Genomic DNA, 19,584 nt, shown 5'->3' on the forward strand with positions numbered 1-19,584 from the left:
CACCGGGCCCCCCCGCCTGCTCAGGGGCCCTATAGCGGCAGAGCAGGGAGATCGACTCTCCCTGCCCTGTCGCAGAATGTAACTGCATCGGTGCGCTGGGCGCCGATGCAGTTACAGTAGCGTAGCTCCGGGTGGGCCCCCTCAGAGCACCGGGCCCGGGGCGATGGCCCCCTCTGCCCCCCCGGTAGCTACGCTACTGCATAGACTATATTAGTGCTGACAGACTGAATGTGTGCATAACTTTCAGGTATATATGACTACTGGAGAGGGACACTCAGACGTAGTCTACTATGCTTGGGTGTCCACCTTCAGTAGGTGTATACACCTGAAAATTATGCATGACTAGTGTTGAGCGATACCTTCTGATATTTGAAAGTATCGGTATCGGATGGTATCGGCCGATACCGGCAAAATATCGGATCCCGCCGATACGATACCCGATACCAATGTAAGTCAATGGGACACAAATATCGGAAGGTATCCTGGCCATCCAGGAAACTCTCTTTCAGGCCCTGGGATCCATATTCATGTAAAAAATAAAGAATAAAAATAAAAAATATGGATATACTCACCCCTCCGAAGAACCCTGGCTGTCACCACTGCGAGCGTCTGCCTCCGTTCTTAAGAATGCTGTGAGTGGAGGACCTTCGATGATGTCGCGATCAGGTGACTGGTCACCTGACCGCTCACGTGACCGCTCACCTGACCGCGACATCATTGAAGGTCCTTCACTCACTACATTCTCAGAAACGGAGGCGGACGCTTGCAGCGGTGACAGCCAGGGTTCACCGGAGGGGTGAGTATATCCATGTTTTTTATTTTTATTCTTTATTTTTTACATGAATATGGATCCCAGGGCCTGAAGGAGAGTTTCCTCTCCTCCAGACCCTGGGAACCATAAGCACCACACACGCCGAAGATGAATGGGAACTTCCGATTCCGACATAACGCACATTCGCTCTGTTGACACCATCATAATCTCTGAGCCCATCGGCACATACGTCCGAATCCCATTTTGCGGGTGGATACAGAAGCATCGACCGGGCAACCGAACGAGTGCCTAAACGCAATGTGCGTAGAGCCGCAGCGTCAAACACGCAGCGTCCGGATGTTACAGCGTAGTGGAGGGGATTTCATGAAATCCCGTCTCCACTATGCATTAAAAGACGCAGGCGGCAGACCCGGGGATACGGACATGCGGCGCGTCTTTTAAGAGCGCAGCATGTCCTTACATTGCAGAAACAACGCAAGGACAGCGCAGGTGACCTCAGGTGCAGATTTGGCCAGGATTTTACCTGCAGAAAATCCTGACGCAATCCTGAATGTGGACACATACCTTTATATGGCACTTTTCAGACATCTTCATCATCACTGTCTTTTTTTCTTTTCTCTATGCATTGCTGAATCTGCAGCTCTAATTTCCCTTCACATTTCTATAAGCCCACAAAGCCTTTTACGCTACAGACACTTAACACATAACATAGTCCCGGTGACCCATTAACAAACCCTCCACCGAGCAGACAAGTCACTGAGTATGAGAGCAAGATGACAGCCTCCTGCATCATTGTTAGCTCATGCTGTGCACTGTAGCAGAACACACACACTGTACACAGCCTCCACTGTGAGCAAACATAGAGAAGAGGACTGTGTGACAATGCAACCCCCCTGGCAAGCACAGCATTCCACCTAGGTCAGAGCTGCTGCAGCACAGCATCCCTGGCACAGCAGTGGGTGCCTCCTTGCATCAGTATGTCCACACTATGTACACAGTAGCAGCTGTACTCAGTGGGAGTGGTGGAGGGAGGAGGGACCCAGCTCCTGCTTGTCATTGCCCATTACTATTCATTTCTCCCAGGGAGCCCTGCCAGCAGCAGCTTCTGTGTCTCCACCACTTCTGACTCCACTCTCCAACCGTTGGCTGCTAAGACTTTTTTTTTGTGTGTCTTGTTTTGTTCTTCGATAACCCCCTCCCTTTCTTTTAAACAGGCAGAGAGGGGTCATTTCATAGAAACTCATGTATCCATCATTGCACAAACCCTTAATGCTGGAATAAAGTCCTCTGGATCTCTTTGGAGTTTACTTTGTTCTCTCCTGTTAGTATGGTTTGACAGTGATTCTTCTTTTTTTTTATTTATTTTTTTTGTTGTCCTGCTGGATCTCCTGATCCCAATAACCCAACGCGTGGCTCCTTTGTGTATAGCAGCTGCTGGGCATCAATGCATAGACAAGTCCTATGGTTGGGCTGCTTGCTTTTTTTCAAAAACTGCAAGCCCTGAATTTTTCAGACCAGAAGAACCTCCAGAACTCCTCCTGTCTTGTGTTCCTTATCCTGGAAGAACTAACACCGTAAACCCTCTGCACCTGAGAACTCCCAAGAACACTTTGAATGCTGCTCATCCACTACTACTCCCACTAGGACTGGCTTCAATTGCAACTTGACTACTTAAACCATGGATGTAAGGTTTTACCCTGCAGCTGCTGGGAATGCCCTGACTGGAGAGTCACCCAATCTGGACTTTTCCCAATGTTTAGACTACTACAGTTACAAGGTGATTGATCGTTTATTCTTTACTGTTTTTTTACTGTTTGTTAACTCTCCTTACTCTTTGTTTACTCTTCTTACTCTTTGTTTGTAAATAGTCACTTCCCTCCTCTCTCTCATCCATTCCTGATCTTTGATTGTAAGCTCAAGAACTAGAAGAGAAATGTCATGTTGGAAAAGGTTGATGGACAATTAATGTGGTTGTCCCTAAATACCTCTTCAGTGCACATGAAACATGTAATTATTAGTGAATGATGTGGGGATATGGAGCTGCACATGTGCTAATTATGTTCAGTCTTTGTACTAGGAACTTTCTTGTGTTTCCCTCTCTCTTCTCCCCTTGGTGTCTCCATGAGATGTATCCTAGCTCAATCCTTTGTCATAAGGTTGCAGTGTTTTGACAACAGTATATTTGATGTGAATGGATAGACACAGTGTGGAATGTTTGACTTGTACTGTGTGCATATCCTGCCTCTTGTGCTATTGTTAGGGGAGGGGGGAATAAATTACTGCTCCATGTTATATCTGGATTATAAACTGCTCCTTTGCTTAATCACTTTTCATAACAAATGACAGCTGGCAGGGACTGGGGAGAATTAGAGCTACATTATCTTATTATTCCAAACTAATGGATTTTTTTTTTTTTTTACAACGATGGTTAATTATCCCTTTTTTTTTAATTGGGTTGTAAGTGTTTTGTGGATTTGTCTACTAGGACCATTGAGTGGTTTTATTTCTTTTATTACAGAAGTTTACACACTGGAAAACTTGAACTATTAAATGTGGCAGGGGTCAGTGTTTACAGTGGTAGACATATTGGCGTATGACCAATTCTCATTTTCAGTGGTTTGCAGGACGACCCCATGAGGCTTTTGTCACAAGTAAAAGTTGTTTTTTTTTTTGCGTCCTACGTAAATCCATCCCTTGGAGATTATATAACTAGAAAATGACATTTTAGTGGCAGGTATTGTTTTGCATAGGACATTGAATTAGTAAACTAATACTTAGATTGGTATCTTTTTTTTTTTTTTTTTACAACAAAGAAGGACACGTAGGAAAGGATAACGTTATTGGACGGTTCTACAAAGTGATCAATTAGTATTTTTTTTTTTTTTTATACTTTTTTGGATGACATGTAACTTTTAGCCCAATTAATCACAATATTATTCATCCTAAAACAGGCTTAAAAATACATTTTTCTAAATAAAAAAAGAATGAATATATATATATATATTTTTTTTTTTTCCATATTGTTCTTTATCTGCTAGTATAATTTGTATACTGCTGAAAACAAAACAAAAGAAACAAAACAAACAAACAAAAAAAAAAAAAAAATATATATATATATATATATATATATATATATATATATATATATATATATATATATATATATATATATATATATGTATATATATATATATAATTATATATTTTTTTCTTTAATATTGGTCTTGAATTTCCATTCAGGGTAGAAATGGATTATATTAACTCCTCAAAAGTTTCCATAGCATATTTTATGTGCATGAGTATGTATGTGTTAAAAAAAAAAAAAAATATATATATATATATATATTTATTATTATTATTATTATTATTATTATTATTATTATTTTCCATGGAGGGTAACATCTTCAAGAGCATCGTATCCCTGAGCATGCTTCACTTTTCCAACTTCCAAAAATATATTAAGCGGCCATTAAGTTTGATAGGCGTTTTGTGTGTGAAACGCATAATTTGTGCACTTGTGTTTTGCATGTGTTTGTGTTCATGAAATTCAGCATTGTTTTTCCAACACCACAGCATATGTTGGTGCTTTCTTAAGCATCTAGTATTACGTTGTGTTTACAGTACGCTGTAGGCACGGGCCACCCCTTTAACAAAGCGATTGTCGAAGAACAAGAGTGATCGAACGGCAGAAGAGGTGCAGGATGCATTATAAAATGACAGCCTGAAGTACCTTTTTAGATTCGATTGTTGCCTGATCCAGTTAATGTCATCCCAATAATGCTTTTTTTTTCCCAGAACGCACACCCCCTTCTTATACCATATCCAATGAAATTGAAATGTTCTCCACTGGCTGCCTAATAGGAATGGCCCCCCACTAAGGGGCATTATTTCAAGGTAATTCATTGAGAATTCAATGAGGATATTTGTCTTTAGTGATGCAGCCTGTGTGACAAACACCACTGAGTGATAAGGATTGATGTCACTTTACGTTGAATGGGAATACTTCAATGGCCAAATTCTTTCTTTGGCTGTTATGCATTAATCAGAGCAAAATATATGGCCGGGCAAGTGAAAATGTGCACGGTGGGACGGGTTATTTCTAATTGATTTCTTTTTCTTTAGTAAAAAGTGAGCAAAGTTATGCATGTTGTGTATAATATATCATTATAACATTTGTCTTGATGATACATGGTGTAAAGATTGGTGTAGACCGCAGAATACGCAAGGTAAAGCTGCTCGTACACGAGAGAGAGCATAGCTGAATGAATGTTTGGCTAAGCCCTCCTTCACAAGTCCCTATAAAACACAAACATGTAAAACCGGTACTGGTGTCGTCTGTGTTTTTCCAGTATGGATAAAGAAATAAATTACAAGGCTTCTTCTATACTTGGATGCCATCTGTGTCCTTTACATGTTTTTCACGAAGCCATAGCCTTGTATTAGGCCTTGACATCCGTACTGCCGGGAAAAAACATACATGCCTCGGTGTGTTTTGTACGGACACACGGTCTACGTAAAAACACGGACATGTGCGTAGTGCCCTAGGTTATAATGGGTTCCTGTGAAAAAAAACAAACTGGTAGAACATGGAACATAGATGTCTTTTAGGAGGCCTAAAGGCTAGCTCTCCCGACGTCAGAAAACACATAGATGTTTAGAATGGACGACCATTCAAGAAAAAATGTTCTGACCAGACAGTGCTGAAAATGACTTATCTACCCCAAGAACAAGAGGATGGAGTGTTTTTAATGCAAATTACTTGGTTTGTTTTAGGAGGCCCCTGATGCTTATCTGATTGTTGACCGATCCCTACAAAATGACCAAGTTTGATCAATTATTATTTGTTATTACAGCGCCATTTATTCCATGGCTCTTTACATGTGAGTAGGGGTGTACATAAGAAAAAACAAGTACACTAATCTTAATCAATAAAAGTCACGACTGGTACAAGGGGAGAGAGGACCCTGCCCGTGAGGGCTCACAATCTACAAGGGATGGGTGAGGATACAATAGGTGAGGGTAGGGCTGGTTGTGCAGCGCCTTGGTGGATCGGTGGTTACTGCAGGTTATAGGCTTGTTGGAAGAGGTGGGTCTTCAGGTTCCTTTTGAAGGTTTCCATAGTAGATGAGTCTGATGTGTTGGGGTAGAGGGTTCTAGAGTAGGGGCTATGCGCAGGAGACAGCTTGTGTTCGATTGTGGGAAGAGGAGATAAGAGTAGAGAAGGAGATCTTGTGAGGATCGGAGGTTGCGTGCTGGTAGGTATCGGGAGATGAGGTCACAGATGTATGGAGGAGACAGGTTGTGGATGGCTCTGTATATCATGCTTAGGGTTTTGAACTGGAATCTCTGGGTAATGGGGAGCTAGTGAAGGGATTGACAGAGAGGAGAGGCCGGGGGATAGGTAGATTAGATGGGCAGCAGAGTTTAGGATAGATTGAAGGGGCGCGAGAGTGTTATTGGGGAGGCCACAGAGCAGGAGGTTGCAGTAGTCAAGCGGGAGATGATGAGGGTATGGACTAGGATTTTTGCAGATTCTTGTTTGGGGAACGTATGGATTCGGGACATGTTTTTGAGTGGAAGTCGACAGGAAGTTTCAGGCTATGTTCACACTTTGCGGATTTTGCTGCGGATCCGCAGCAGTTTCCCATGAGTTTACAGTACAATGTAAACCTATGGGAAACAAAAAACGCTGTACACATGCTGAAGAAAAATCCACACGGAAACGCTGCGGATTACATTCCGCAGCATGTCACTTCTTTTCTGCGGATTTTCACCTGCTCCAATAGGAAACTGCAGATGAAAATCCGCAGAAGAAACCGCAGTAAAAACCGCGATAAATCCGCAGTAAAAACCGTGATGGGTTTTCACTGCAGATTTTGGAATTCTGCTGCGGAAAAATCCGCAGTGGAATCCGCAAAGTGTGAACATAGCCTAAAGGGCTTGGATATGTGGTCAATGTTACTCTTAATAATTATAGGGTGACCATAAGTATATAAAATATATAGAATTCTTACATCTACATTCTCCAGTAGGATTTGGGGTAGTCTTTTACCATAATTATTTATTTCAAAATTTAATAACAGCCATCACGTAGAAACACATCAGCCAGGGGTGGATATATCATTGATGCATCCTGTGCAGTCTGACAGGGGCCCCGGAGGTTAGGAGGCTCACATTTGCCTCCAAATCAAGGGGGATTGTGTGATATGATGAGCTATAGGGCTGAAAAGGACCCATGTACCCTTCTTGCACAAATGCCCTGTTCTGTGTCTGCCAGTGACATCAGCAGTATGTCACTTTTTGGTCATAAAACATTAAAACAATGCTCTACACTTTCCAAGGACTTTCCCACCATATATATATTGATCGCTAGGCCTCACACCATGTTATGACATTGTGGAGGCTTAAGGTACCGTCACACTGAACGATATCGCTAGCGATCCGTGACGTTGCAGCGTCCTGGATAGCGATATCGTCCAGTGTGACAGGCAGCAGCGATCAGGCCCCTGCTGTGCCATCGTTGGTTGGAGCAGAAAGTCCAGAACTTTATTTCGTCGCTGGACTCCCACAGACATCGCTGAATCGGCGCGTGTGACGCCGATTCAGCAATGTCTTCACTGGTAACCAGGGTAAACATCGGGTAACTAAGCGCAGGGCCGCACTTAGTAACCCGATGTTTACCCTGGTTACCAGCGTAAACTTTAAAAAAACAAACACTACATGCTTACATTCCGGTGTCTGTCCTCCGGCGCTGTGCTTTCCTGCACCGGCTGTGAGCGCCGGCCAGCCGTAAAGCACAGCGGTGACGTCACCGCTCTGCTTTACGGCCGGCACTTACACAGTGCAGGAAAGCAAAGCGCCAGAGGACAGACACCGGAATGTAAGTATGTAGTGTTTTTTTTTTTTTACGTTTACGCTGGTAACCAGGGTAAACATCGGGTTGCTAAGCGCGGCCCTGCTCTTAGTAACTTGATGTTTACCCTGGTTACCAGGGGACCGGCATTGTTGGTCGCTGGAGAGCTGTCTGTGTGACAGCTCTCCAGCGACCACACAGCGACGCTGCAGCGATCAGGATCGTTGTCTAGATCGCTGCAGCGTTGCTTAATGTGACGGTACCTTTAGTATGCACAAGAGATGGCCTTGAGTAAGGAGAAGGAAGTGTTCTCTGCTATTATCAACTGTTGTGGAAGTTGGACAAGAGTTGTGCAAATCCTTTTGCTCTTTTCTTTTAGCTGAGCATTAAAAAGGAGGTCCCAGGTAAACATTTCTCATGTTTTGAGGGGGAATTTTAATGGAGAGGTGATGGAGCATGTACACTGCAACTAAATTCAAGTTTTATAGGACTGATGCTTCTTAACATGGTCAAGACTAGGGATGAGCACCCGTGGAAGGTTGGGTTCTGCCAAACTTTAGTCCAAAGTTTGGTTCGGGTACCAGAACTTTACCCAAACTTGAGCCTGAAACCAAACCTCATAGGAGGCTTTCCATCTCTTCTCCCCGCTCTCTCCTTTCCTGAACTGTAAACGGATTTTCAGAAGTCCATGTTTGGAGTTCAGCATTGGACTCTAGATATCCGGTACAAACCCCAAACTTTACAGTTTAGGTTCGCTCATCTCTAGTCAAGATGTGTTTGGCAATGTGGGTGTCATCATGCAGCTGACATTAGCAAACTAATTCACCTATTAATTAGGTCTATGTCACCAGATAGATTCATGTTGGATAGAATGATCTGCAATGTTGTAGGCATATGGCATCTAGAGCCTTTTTAGGACCTTTATTGTACCTCTGTGTTTGTAATATTATATGGTCATATGATAAGCACAGTGGCTCAGTGGTTAACACTGTTGCTTTGTAATGCTGGGGTCCTTGATTCAAATCCCACTAAGGACGACATCTGCAAGGGCTTTGTATGTTCTCCTCATGTTAGCTTGGGTTTCCACCAAGTTCTCAGGTTTCTTCCCACACTGCAGAAACATATTGATAAGGAATTTAGATTGTGAGCCTCAAAGGGGACCACAATAATAATGACTGTAATAATAATAATGACTGGATTAATATGGAGTGCTTCTACTCTAAGATCTTCACCACAGTAATAAACAGGCAACCAAAGCTTCCTTGTAATTAGGTCGGCTCAATCCAATACTTGTTACTCAGTGTTCTGGATGTCCGTGTGTTCAGTTAAACAAAATAGGATTGTTGTCATATGTAACAATTATTTCAGTGGTTAACACTGTTCCTTTGCGTCTAACCATATCCAAGACGTTTTTGTATGTTCTCCTCGTGTTTGTGTGGGTTTCTCTCCTTTTTTCCAGTTTCATCCAACGCTCCAAGGACATACTGATGGGGAATCTAGATTGTGGGCCCCAATGGGGGACAGTGAGTTATAAAAACTGTAACAAAGAAGAGAAATAGCTAACCTAGGCCCCGAGTACTAATCTTTGTAAGTGTTGAGTGGGATGACATTTTGAACTGTACCTTGTAATTAGACCCTTCTCTTTCCCTTCTCTTGTTACTCCATATTAATGGTACAATAGTATGGAAACTGCTACTTATATGTAAATCTTAATACACTGGTAAAATTGTTTTCTTACATTTGGGCTTTGTCCTTCTCTTTTAAAAGATGGTAGACTCCGAATATGAACATAGGTCAAGGATAATGACTGTAATTTTGCTTTATCCGGCTGTGGCTAAGTAAATCACGTGACAATGTGTGAGCGCCTGTACAAATTGTAACAAGACAATCAATCAATCAAGACTTGAAAATAATATATCTAAAGAAAACAAAATTCTGATATGTTTTGAGCAGGTGAAGGAAGAAGTTAAGGTGCATTGAGAATGTGATAGATAAACCCAAGAACATGGTAGATCAGCCTTTCTCATTATCTTGACGGAATCTCCAATCTTTGTACTTCAAGTCCATTGGTGATTTGTACAGTGATTGTGTAGCTAATTGCTGTAGTGATCAAAGCTAAAGACCTATTGTCGGGATAGCAAGAAGCAACACACACACAAGGCTACAGGTTGATCACAAATCCTACATTTAATGAGATTAAGGTCAACTTCTGTCATCGCGCCCCATAGGCATCCCGTAGACAAGAGCCAGACTATAATTGTACAGAGGGAACATTTCCTGGCTTGATGAATTTCGAAATCTGACATTTGTCAAAGGTTAGCGGTGGTATTTAGGTATTGTTTATAAAACGGAGCAGATTTAATATGATTAAGTTGGATGAGAATCAGAGCTTGTACTTCAACTAAATGTTGCGAAAGGGTTTTTCTTCTCTTAGTTGCCAAATTTAAGAGTAATCATTAAGATGTTCTTTTTCATTTTTTTTAAACCTTAGCTTTATGGATCTCATTCCAATAGATTAAAGAATAACAGAAATCATAATTCCCTAATATATACAAATTGTAGCAGTTGCTTACTTGACATAAATGGGAGATGTATTCCATTGATGGGAGTCATGGGGCAATAACACAAAGTTAAACATCTCTTGTGCATCATATGCCCAATAATAGAATACACTGATTAGTTAGAAATGTTATTCCAATTGTAGATATGTGTTAATGTCATCTATAGTAGATTAGCAGTTGATTATTTTTGTTTTTTTACACTTCACAAGTAAAAATTCTAAGCATCAATAGACTAAACTTGTTGCCTTCCCATCAAACCAAACTATGAATAGATGTTGCTAAACTTTATATTTATTTAACTTTTTAAATTCAAACCCTTCTTTATGAAAAAGCAAAAAATGTGCCTCAGCCCAAACAGCTAGGTAGTTGTTACCTACCTGCCTATTGTGCATGTTGGCGTTCTTCCCCGACACAGAGCAGTCACAGACCGCTCCTGCCGGCGATCCAGCTGCATCTGCTCATGTCAAGTTCTGTTCTGTCGAAGGGGCGTGACTTCTGACATCATTCTAATGGAAATTTGGCTCTCTGTTAGGCAGCATGAGTGCGATTTGATCAGAATAACGTTGGAAGTCTCGTCCTATCAACAGAGCAGAGCGGAAAAGAATCTACTGCTTTGTCGACGTGACATCAGCAGAATCGCCGGCAGGGGCAGTCTGTGACTGATCTGTGTCAGGGAAAAACTGGTGCTGTGCACAACAGGCAGGTAGGTAGCAACTACCTGACTGTTAGTGCTTAGGCACATTTTTGGTTTTTCACGAAGTCCCAGATATACCTTTTTAACATTACAAGGTTTCAGCTTTACCATAAGAACCACTTTGCTTTGAGTCTTTTAAGATTATAGTCAACCTTTGAAGGTATTATCCCACCCCACTATCTATTCCTCACTATAGGGAAAATTTGATGATCACTGTACAAGCGCCTGTACTTGGTTGGAGCATTAATTTTGTGCTGACAAGTTCCATTTAAACCTGTGACCCTTTTAAATAAAAAAAAAAAATCTATAACCCCCCCCCCAACATGCCAAGACATGTAGTTGTGCAACAACTGGAAAATATTGGAAGTCAGATTGTCCTGGGTTGACCTGGACCACCAGACCAAAAACTGGTTTCATCCTCAACAATTTCAGCGTCTATTGTTCCTTAGAATATAAGTGGAAGGTTTGTAATTTTAACAAGGTGTATTCTGTAATACGAAGTGACAAGTTCACATTTTACATGTTTGGCCACGCACAAGTTTTGTGGTGCATCACTGATGTAGTGAAATGGGCCATCACCATTTCTTTGACAAATTAGGTTTTCTGTGGAGTAAAAAGGTGAAAGGTCAGTCTATTACATTTTGATATATGCGCTATGCAATCATCAGATAAGACTATTGCACATTAAGGCCAAATTGTATTTTATTCCACTGACTAGTAAGGAATATAATGAGAGTGCCTTCCTTAGGCTACTGCATGAAATGCTGACCATGACAGTTATGGTAATTATTGGGCTGGAGAGCTGACTCATCAGTTTGCTGATGTTGGCAAAATTGTGATTGTATAGCATTCAGATGGCCTTTTATGAGGACTTAACGTTATATTCAATTTCTACATCATGTAAATTATTTTAAAGGAATATGTCACAAAGACTGGCCCCTTTAAATTAAGATATCTTTAGGTGACCCGATGATGGTAAGTAATCAAGAACAGTAGTGACCAAAGAGGTTAATAAGAAGACCTCCATCATGTACCCAGCTTGTAGCTTTCACTGTTATAGCCCTATCTGATACATGGGGCCTTCAAGGAACCATTTAGAGGCTGGAATAACTTAGAGAGTTTTATTATTTTTGTGTTCTCATTCAAAGGAATTATGTTTAGTTTCTATCATTGTCTCCCCTCTCCCATCCTTAAAATATTCACTGTAGGGCACTTGATGTAACCACATTTATCAGCAAGTCTAGTTTTAATGCAGTGCACCTGCTCTAGATTCCTGGAGGACAAGTGAAGCTAGCCTTGGTGCACAATTTCAGAATAGGCTTGCATTGTGTTCCGTTTATGAGCCATCTTCAGGACAAGTGAGATCTGTTCTTTGAAAAGACATGAATGATTGGTGGGCAGCACTTCACAGTGCATCAAATGATGCAGAAATTCTAAATACTGTACATAAGTTACATGCATCACCATTATCCTTTCATTTGTACTGCTTATATTTGATGTAGCCAACTTGATTGGTGGAGTCTAAGTCATTAGTCTTTGCCATTGGCATGTAAGGTGTCTTTCTGTGCCCATAGGCTCGTAAGGGGTCAGTCTGTGCTCATGGGCTCGTAAGCTGACATTCTATGTCCATATAGGCTTGTAAGGCGTCATTCTATACCCATGGGCTCGTATGGTGCCTGTTTCTACCCACAGGCATGTAAGGTGTCATTCTGTACCCATGGGCTCGTATGGTGCCTTTTTCTACCCACAGGCTCGTAAGGCGTCATTCTGTGCCTATTGGCTCGTAAGGCGTCATTCTGTGCCCATGGTCTCGTAAGGCATCATTCTGTGCCCATGGGCTCGTAAGGCGTCATTCTGTGTCCATGGGCTCGTAAGGCGACATCCTGTGCCCATGGTCTCGTAAGGCGTCATTCTGTGCCCATGGGCTCGTAAGGCGTCATTCTGTGTCCATGGGCTCGTAAGGCGACATCCTGTGCCCATGGTCTCGTAAGGCATCATTCTGTGCCCATGGTCTCGTAAGGCGTCATTCTGTGCCCATGGGCTCGTAAGGTGTCATTTTGTGCCCATGGGCTCGTAAGGCGTCATTCTGTGCCCATGGGCTCGTAAGGCGTCATTCTGTGCCTATTGGCTCGTAAGGCGTTATTCTGTGTCCATGGGCTCGTAAGGCGACATCCTGTGCCCATGGTCTCGTAAGGCGTCATTCTGTGCCCATGGGCTCGTAAGGTGACATTCTGTGTCTTTGGGCTTGTAAGGCGTCATTCTGTGCTCATATAGGCTCATAAGGCGTCATTCTGTGCCCATTGGGCTCGTAAGGTGTCATTCTGTGCCCATGGGCTCATAAGGCGTCATTCTGTGCCCATGGGCTCGTAAGGCGTCATTCTGTGCCTATTGGCTCGTAAGGCGTCATTCTGTGCCCATGGGCTCGTAAGGCGTCATTCTGTGCCCATGGGCTCGTAAGGCGTCATTCTGTGCCCATGGGCTCGTAAGGCGTCATTCTGTGCCTATTGGCTCGTAAGGCGTCATTCTGTGCCCATGGGCTCGTAAGGCGTCATTCTGTGCCCATGGGCTCGTAAGGCATCATTCTGTGCCTATGGGCTCGTAAGGCGTCATTCTGTGCCCATGGGCTTGTAAGGCGTCATTCTGTGCCCATGGGCTCGTAAGGCATCATTCTGTGCCCATGGGCTCGTAAGGCGTCATTCTGTGCCCATGGGCTCGTAAGGCGTCATTCTGTGCCCATGGGCTCGTAAGGCGTCATTCTGTGCCCATGGGCTCGTAAGGCGTCATTCTGTGCCCATGGGCTCGTAAGGCGTCATTCTGTGCCCATGGGCTCGTAAGGCGTCATTCTGTGCCCATGGGCTCGTAAGGTGACATTCTGTGCCCATGGGCTCGTAAGGTGAAATTCTGTGCCAATGGGCTCGCACGGCGTCATTCTGTGCCCATGGGCTCGTAAGGTGAAATTCTGTGCCCATGGGCTCGCAAGGCGTCATTCTGTGCCCATGGGCTCACAAGGCGTCATTCTGTGCCCATGGGCTCGTAAGGTGACATTCTGTGCCCATGTGCTCGTAAGGTGACATTCTGTGCCCATGGGCTCGCAAGGCGTCATTCTGTGCCCATGGGCTCGCAAGGCGTCATTCTGTGCCCATGGGCTCGTAAGGTGACATTCTGTGCCCATGTGCTCGTAAGGTGACATTCTGTGCCCATGGGGTCAGTCTGCTGTGATCTTAACCTTTCAGTAGTAATGAATAAAAGGTGTCTGTGTTATAAAATAGCTCTTTTCATATGGAATGTGAGTTGGTGATAAATAGCTTCACCTTGAAGAAAAACGATTTTATACTTAAAAAAGGCAAATTTATTGGTTGATTAAATAAGTTCAGCCAAATAATACATGCAGATGAAAACTGTATATTTACAAATCCTAATTTGACTATTAAAATGATTTGTGGTCATGTGCAGCAGTTACATAGACTCGATCCATGTGATGTTTGCACTTCTATGTACAGAGCATTCACTTTAATTATAAAGACTAAAACAAATTCAGAGTTGTTTTTTCTGGATCCGGCTGGTTTAAATCTGCTGAATAAATTATTTCACACGTTACAAACCTCTTTTATTGCTGCTAGATTAAATGAATGTGCTGCCGTTATTTCTGGGAAAACCAAGCACGTAACACTGTGTAGAAATTACTGTTGTCGAACATTAAGTACTTTTTTCCTTAAAGGGAATCTGTCACCAGGTTTTTTGCATTCTAATCTGAGAGCAACATATTGTAGAGACAGAAACCCTGATTCCAGTGATGTGTCAGTTACTGGGCTGCTTGCTGTAGTTTTGATACAATCACTGTTTTATCAGCAGGAGGTTATCGCTACAGGACGGTCTCATGCCTCCTAGTCAACTGCTCTATGTAACCCCGCCTACATCACGTATTGGCTGCTTACTGCCTAGTGTACACAGAAAGCAGCCAATCGGTGGTGTGGGCGGGGTTATGCAGAGCTCAGCATCCAGAGACCAGGTAGTTCTTATCAAAACTGAAGCAAGCGGCCCACTAAGTGACACATCGCTGGAATCAGGGTCTCTGCCCCTACATCATGCTGCTCTCAGCACTTAATGATAGATTATTTTTAAGAGAAAAAGGCATTAAAACATCTGCTTGGCCTGATGCATAAATGCAAGCTCTTTAAGTGGCCAATAATGGGAAAATTATGCCAATTGGATCTGATTGGTTGCCTTAGTAAATAATTTTTTAACTCCTGATTTATCCACGCTGGTTATCATATATGTATAGCTTGTCAGCATGGTACGTAAATGTTTTGTGAGTCACATCTGAGGCTGGACAATTCACAATAATTGATGCATTTAAGCGACAATTAAAGTATATGAATAATGAATATCTCAAGACTAGCCAGGAGCCATCGATAGTAGTCCTGTGCTTTGTAAGTAAAGGTCAAATATAAAATATTACGCACAATGGAACATTTAGAAACGCGTAAAAGCCAGACTGTACATTATAGCACTATTATTTTGGCGTCCATAACAACGTATGGCATTCTACCCGTTAACAGAGCGTACTGTTCCTTTAATTGGTAGCAAAACATTCATCAGACAGACGTGAAGGCCATTTTCTCCTGGCTTAGTGGCTTAATCCTGGAGCACTACAAGAGTACCCATCAATCGAACCGTTTGCAGTGGATAAAACGGGGTTAATTATAGACGAGGCAGAAACCGAGCTGTCACCGAGGATGAAAGCATGATACTGCGATTTGGGCAGGTTTTATTTAATATAAAGAGCCAACTAAAGGCGGTTTTACAATATATTTCTTATATGCTTAGTGTAAATAATAACTCCTAAGTGTAGTATTAATGTAGGAATTTCATATCGTAGCCATAGAAAAAAGTAAATTCTTACCTGCGGAGATGAAGGACTAAAAATGTCTTTGTGCCTTGTTGGTGAATTACAGACGAGAGTGTTAAAAAAATAAAAAAAAAAAAAGTATGATTGACATGAATATTAATAAAAAAATATAATTTTTTTTATATGTTCTCTAAAGATATTTTTTAAATGACTTTGTATAAAAATAGATAAAAATAATGTTAGACGATCCGCCAATAGTGTGTTCTAAAAAATGAATCTGTCAGCGGTGTAATCTGAGAGCAGCATGATGTAGGGGCTGAGACCCTGATTCCAGCAATTGTATTATTTTCTGTAGTTTTTATACAATCCCAGTTTTCTCTGCTGCAGATCGAGCAGTGTTCAGAATGCTGAGCTGTGTGTAACCCCGCCCACACCACTGATTGGCTGCATAAAGCTACCAATCAGTGCTGGGGGTGTGGTCTATACAGAACAGTTGACTAGGAGGCACGAGACAGCTAGTCCTATAGTATTAATCTCCTGCTGATAAAATGCTGATATTATTTAAACAGCCCAGTAAGTGACACATCACTGAAATCAAGGTCTCTCTATTTTTCTGGCCTCCGATTGCATAGCAGAAACCGGCTGACAGATTTAATTTAATTAAAATGTAAATGTCATTTCAAAATCTATTTTATATATCATAGTGGCTGTCCAGTGCTGTCTATTAGAGGGGTCATTAGATCTTCATTAATCTGTCGCAACCCCCGCTGAAGTCTGTAGCTCCTACATGAGCTGTGTACAGAGAGTGGTGTGCAGGCTCCTTAGGACAGCTATGGGCTATACACCGCTGTACAGTGCAGGGTTTTGAACCCATTGACTTAACCCCTTTGTGACGGAGTCACATTTTTGAAATCTGACCAGTGTCACTTTATGTGGTAATAACTCTGCAACGCTTCAACAAATCCCAGTGATTTTGAGGTTGTTTTTTCGTGACACATTATACTTTATGATAATGGTAATTTTAGGTCAATATGTTTTATTTATAAAAAATAACAAAAATTTGAGAAAAATGTTAAAAAATTAGCAATTTTCAAAGTTTGAATGATTATCCCTTTAATCCAGATGGTCATACCACAGCAAACCATTAATAAATAATATTTCCCACATGTCGGCTTTACATCATCACAATTTGTAAAATATTATTTTATATTGTTAGCATTTTAGGAGGTTTAAAAATGTAGCAGCAATTTTTCAAGGAAATTTACAACATTTATTTTTTTAGGGAACTATCCATGTTTGAATTGACTCTAGGGGTCTCATATAGACAGCAGCATCTAAGGGGTTAAACAGATATGTACGATGCCAACACTGATCGTCGGTGATACAGCAAGTTGTCCGCTATAGTGTACAGCTGACAGCTGCTGGATTGTCACCTGTATGGGGAGGCTATTCTCTTATATGTCAGGTCAGTCAAAAGACGTATTGGCTGTCATTAAGGGGTTAACATTGAGCCCGTATACTTCTAGAGATGAAAAGTTCAGAGCAGTGGCTTGATTTTTTTGGTGGAATATATATACCGTATATACTCGAGTATAAGCCGAGATTTTCAGCCCAAATTTTTGGGCTGAAAGTGCCCCTCTCGGCTTATACTCGAGTCACGGTAGCGGTGGGGTCGGCGGGTGAGGGGGAGAGGGCGCTGAGGTATACTTACCTAGTCCCAGCGATCCTGACGCTCCCCCTGCCGTCCCACGGTCTTCGGTGCTGCAGCTCTTCCCCTCTTCAGCGGTCACGTGGGACCGCTCATTAGAGAAATGAATAAGCGGCTCCACCTCCCATAGGGGCGGAGCCGCCTATTCATTCCTCTAATCAGCGGTGCCAGTGACCGCTGATGGAGAAAGAAGCTGCAGCACCGAAGACCGCGTGACAGGCAGGGGGAGAGTCACGATCGCTGGGACTAGGTAAGTATGTAATATTCACCTGTCCGCGTTCCAGCCGCCGGGCGCCGCTCCATCTTCCCGACGTCTGCGCTCTGACTGTTCAGGTCAGAGGGCGCGATGACGCATATAGTGTGCGCGCCGCCCTCTGCCTGATCAGTCAGAGCGGGGAGACGCCGGGACCGGACGCTGGAAGCTGCAAGCAAGAAAGGTGAGTATGGCTTTTTTTTTTTTATTGCAGCAGAAGCAGCGGCGGCACAGATTTATACCGAGCATCTATGGGGCAGTATGAACGGTGCAGAGCACTATATGGGGCAGATATGGGGCAACATGAACGGTGCAGAGCACTATATGGGGCAGATATGGGGCAATATGAATGGTGCAGAGCACTATATGTCACAGCTATGGGGAAATATGAACGGTGCAGAGCACTATATGGCACAGCTATGGGGCAATATGAACGGTGCAGAGCACTATATGGCACAGCTATGAGGCAATAATAATCTAATTTTATTTTTGAAATTCACCGGTAAATGCTGCGTTTCCACCCTAGGCTTATACTCAAGTCAATAAGTTTTCCCAGTTTTTTGTGGCAAAATTAGGGGGGTCGGCTTATACTCGGGTCGGCTTATACTCGAGTATATACGGTGTACATAGATAGATATATATCTATATATATGTATATATATAGATATATATCTATCTATCTATCTATATATATCTATATCTATCACGGAAATCCCAAGACGCTGATTGGTCGTGGCCGTTTTGCCGCTCCATACTCCTCTCCAGTCGGCGCTCACAGGGTTAATGGCTGCATTACACCGCGTTGTGCCACGGTGTAACGCACTCCAATATGCCGTGGTGTAACGCACTCCGTTAATGCTGCTATTAACCCTGTGTGACCAACTTTTTACTATTGATGCTGCCTATGCAGCATCAAAAATAAAAATATCTAATGTTAAGAATAATAAAAAAATAAAAAATCATTATATACTCACCCTCCGTCGGCCCCCCTGGATGCAGCCCAGGCCTTTCCTGCTCCTCACGATGCTCTGATGACTGGTCCATGCATTGCGGTCTGGCGAGATGATGACGTAGCGGTCTCGCGAGACTGCTACGTCATCATCTCGTGAGACCGCAATGCATTCTTGGGACCAGAGCATCAGTAAACGCCTGGGCTGGATCTGGGGGGCCGACGGATGGTGAGTATATAACTATTTTTTATTTTAGTTCTTTTTTTTAACAGGGATATGATGCCCACATTGCTATATACTGCGTGGGCTGTGTTATATATTACATCTCTGTGCTATGTACTACGTGGGCTGTGCTATATACTATGTGGCTGTGGTATATACTATGTGGCTGGGCAATATACTATGTGGCTGTGCTATATACTACGTGCCTGTGCTATAAACTACATGTCTGTGCTATATACTACGTGGCTGGGCAATATACTACGTGTTTGTGCTATATGCTACGTCTCTGTGATATATACTACGTGGCTGGGCAATGTACTATGTGGCTTGGCAATATACTATGCAGCTGGGCAATATACTGGGCAATATACTACGTGGCTGAGCAATATACTACATGTCTGGGCAATATACTACGTGGCTTGGCAATATACTACGTGTCTGCTATTTACTACGTGGGCTTGGCAATATACTACGTGGCTGGGCAATATATTACGTGGCTGTGCTATATACTACATGGGCTATGCTATATACTTCGTGACTGGGCAATATACTATGTGGCTGGGCTATATACTACGTGGGCTGTGTTATACACTACTTGACTGTGCTATATTTCTCTGCTGTATCTGTGCATCATGAATCATGGTATGTGTTAAAGAGGGGGGCCCACTGAGACTCCTTCGCCCGGGGCCCTCAAAAACCTGGAGCCGGCCCTGGCTTCACTG

General features: G+C 42.7%; 1 protein-coding gene across 1 annotated transcript in view; it reads left to right on the top strand.

Moving 5' to 3' along the window:
• The first annotated feature begins 1,840 nt into the window (after window positions 1-1,840).
• Window positions 1,841-19,584, top strand: part of TOX3 (TOX high mobility group box family member 3) — a 172,521-nt gene continuing 154,777 nt past the window's right edge. Inside the window, exon 1 of the mRNA XM_069740593.1 lies at window positions 1,841-2,549. Within this exon, the coding sequence (XP_069596694.1) occupies window positions 2,451-2,549 (99 nt within the window). The 5' untranslated portion in view covers window positions 1,841-2,450. The remainder of the gene's footprint in view (window positions 2,550-19,584) is intronic.

The sequence above is a fragment of the Ranitomeya imitator genome, chromosome 9 (assembly GCF_032444005.1).
Source record: "Ranitomeya imitator isolate aRanImi1 chromosome 9, aRanImi1.pri, whole genome shotgun sequence".
Taxonomy (NCBI): domain Eukaryota; kingdom Metazoa; phylum Chordata; class Amphibia; order Anura; family Dendrobatidae; genus Ranitomeya; species Ranitomeya imitator.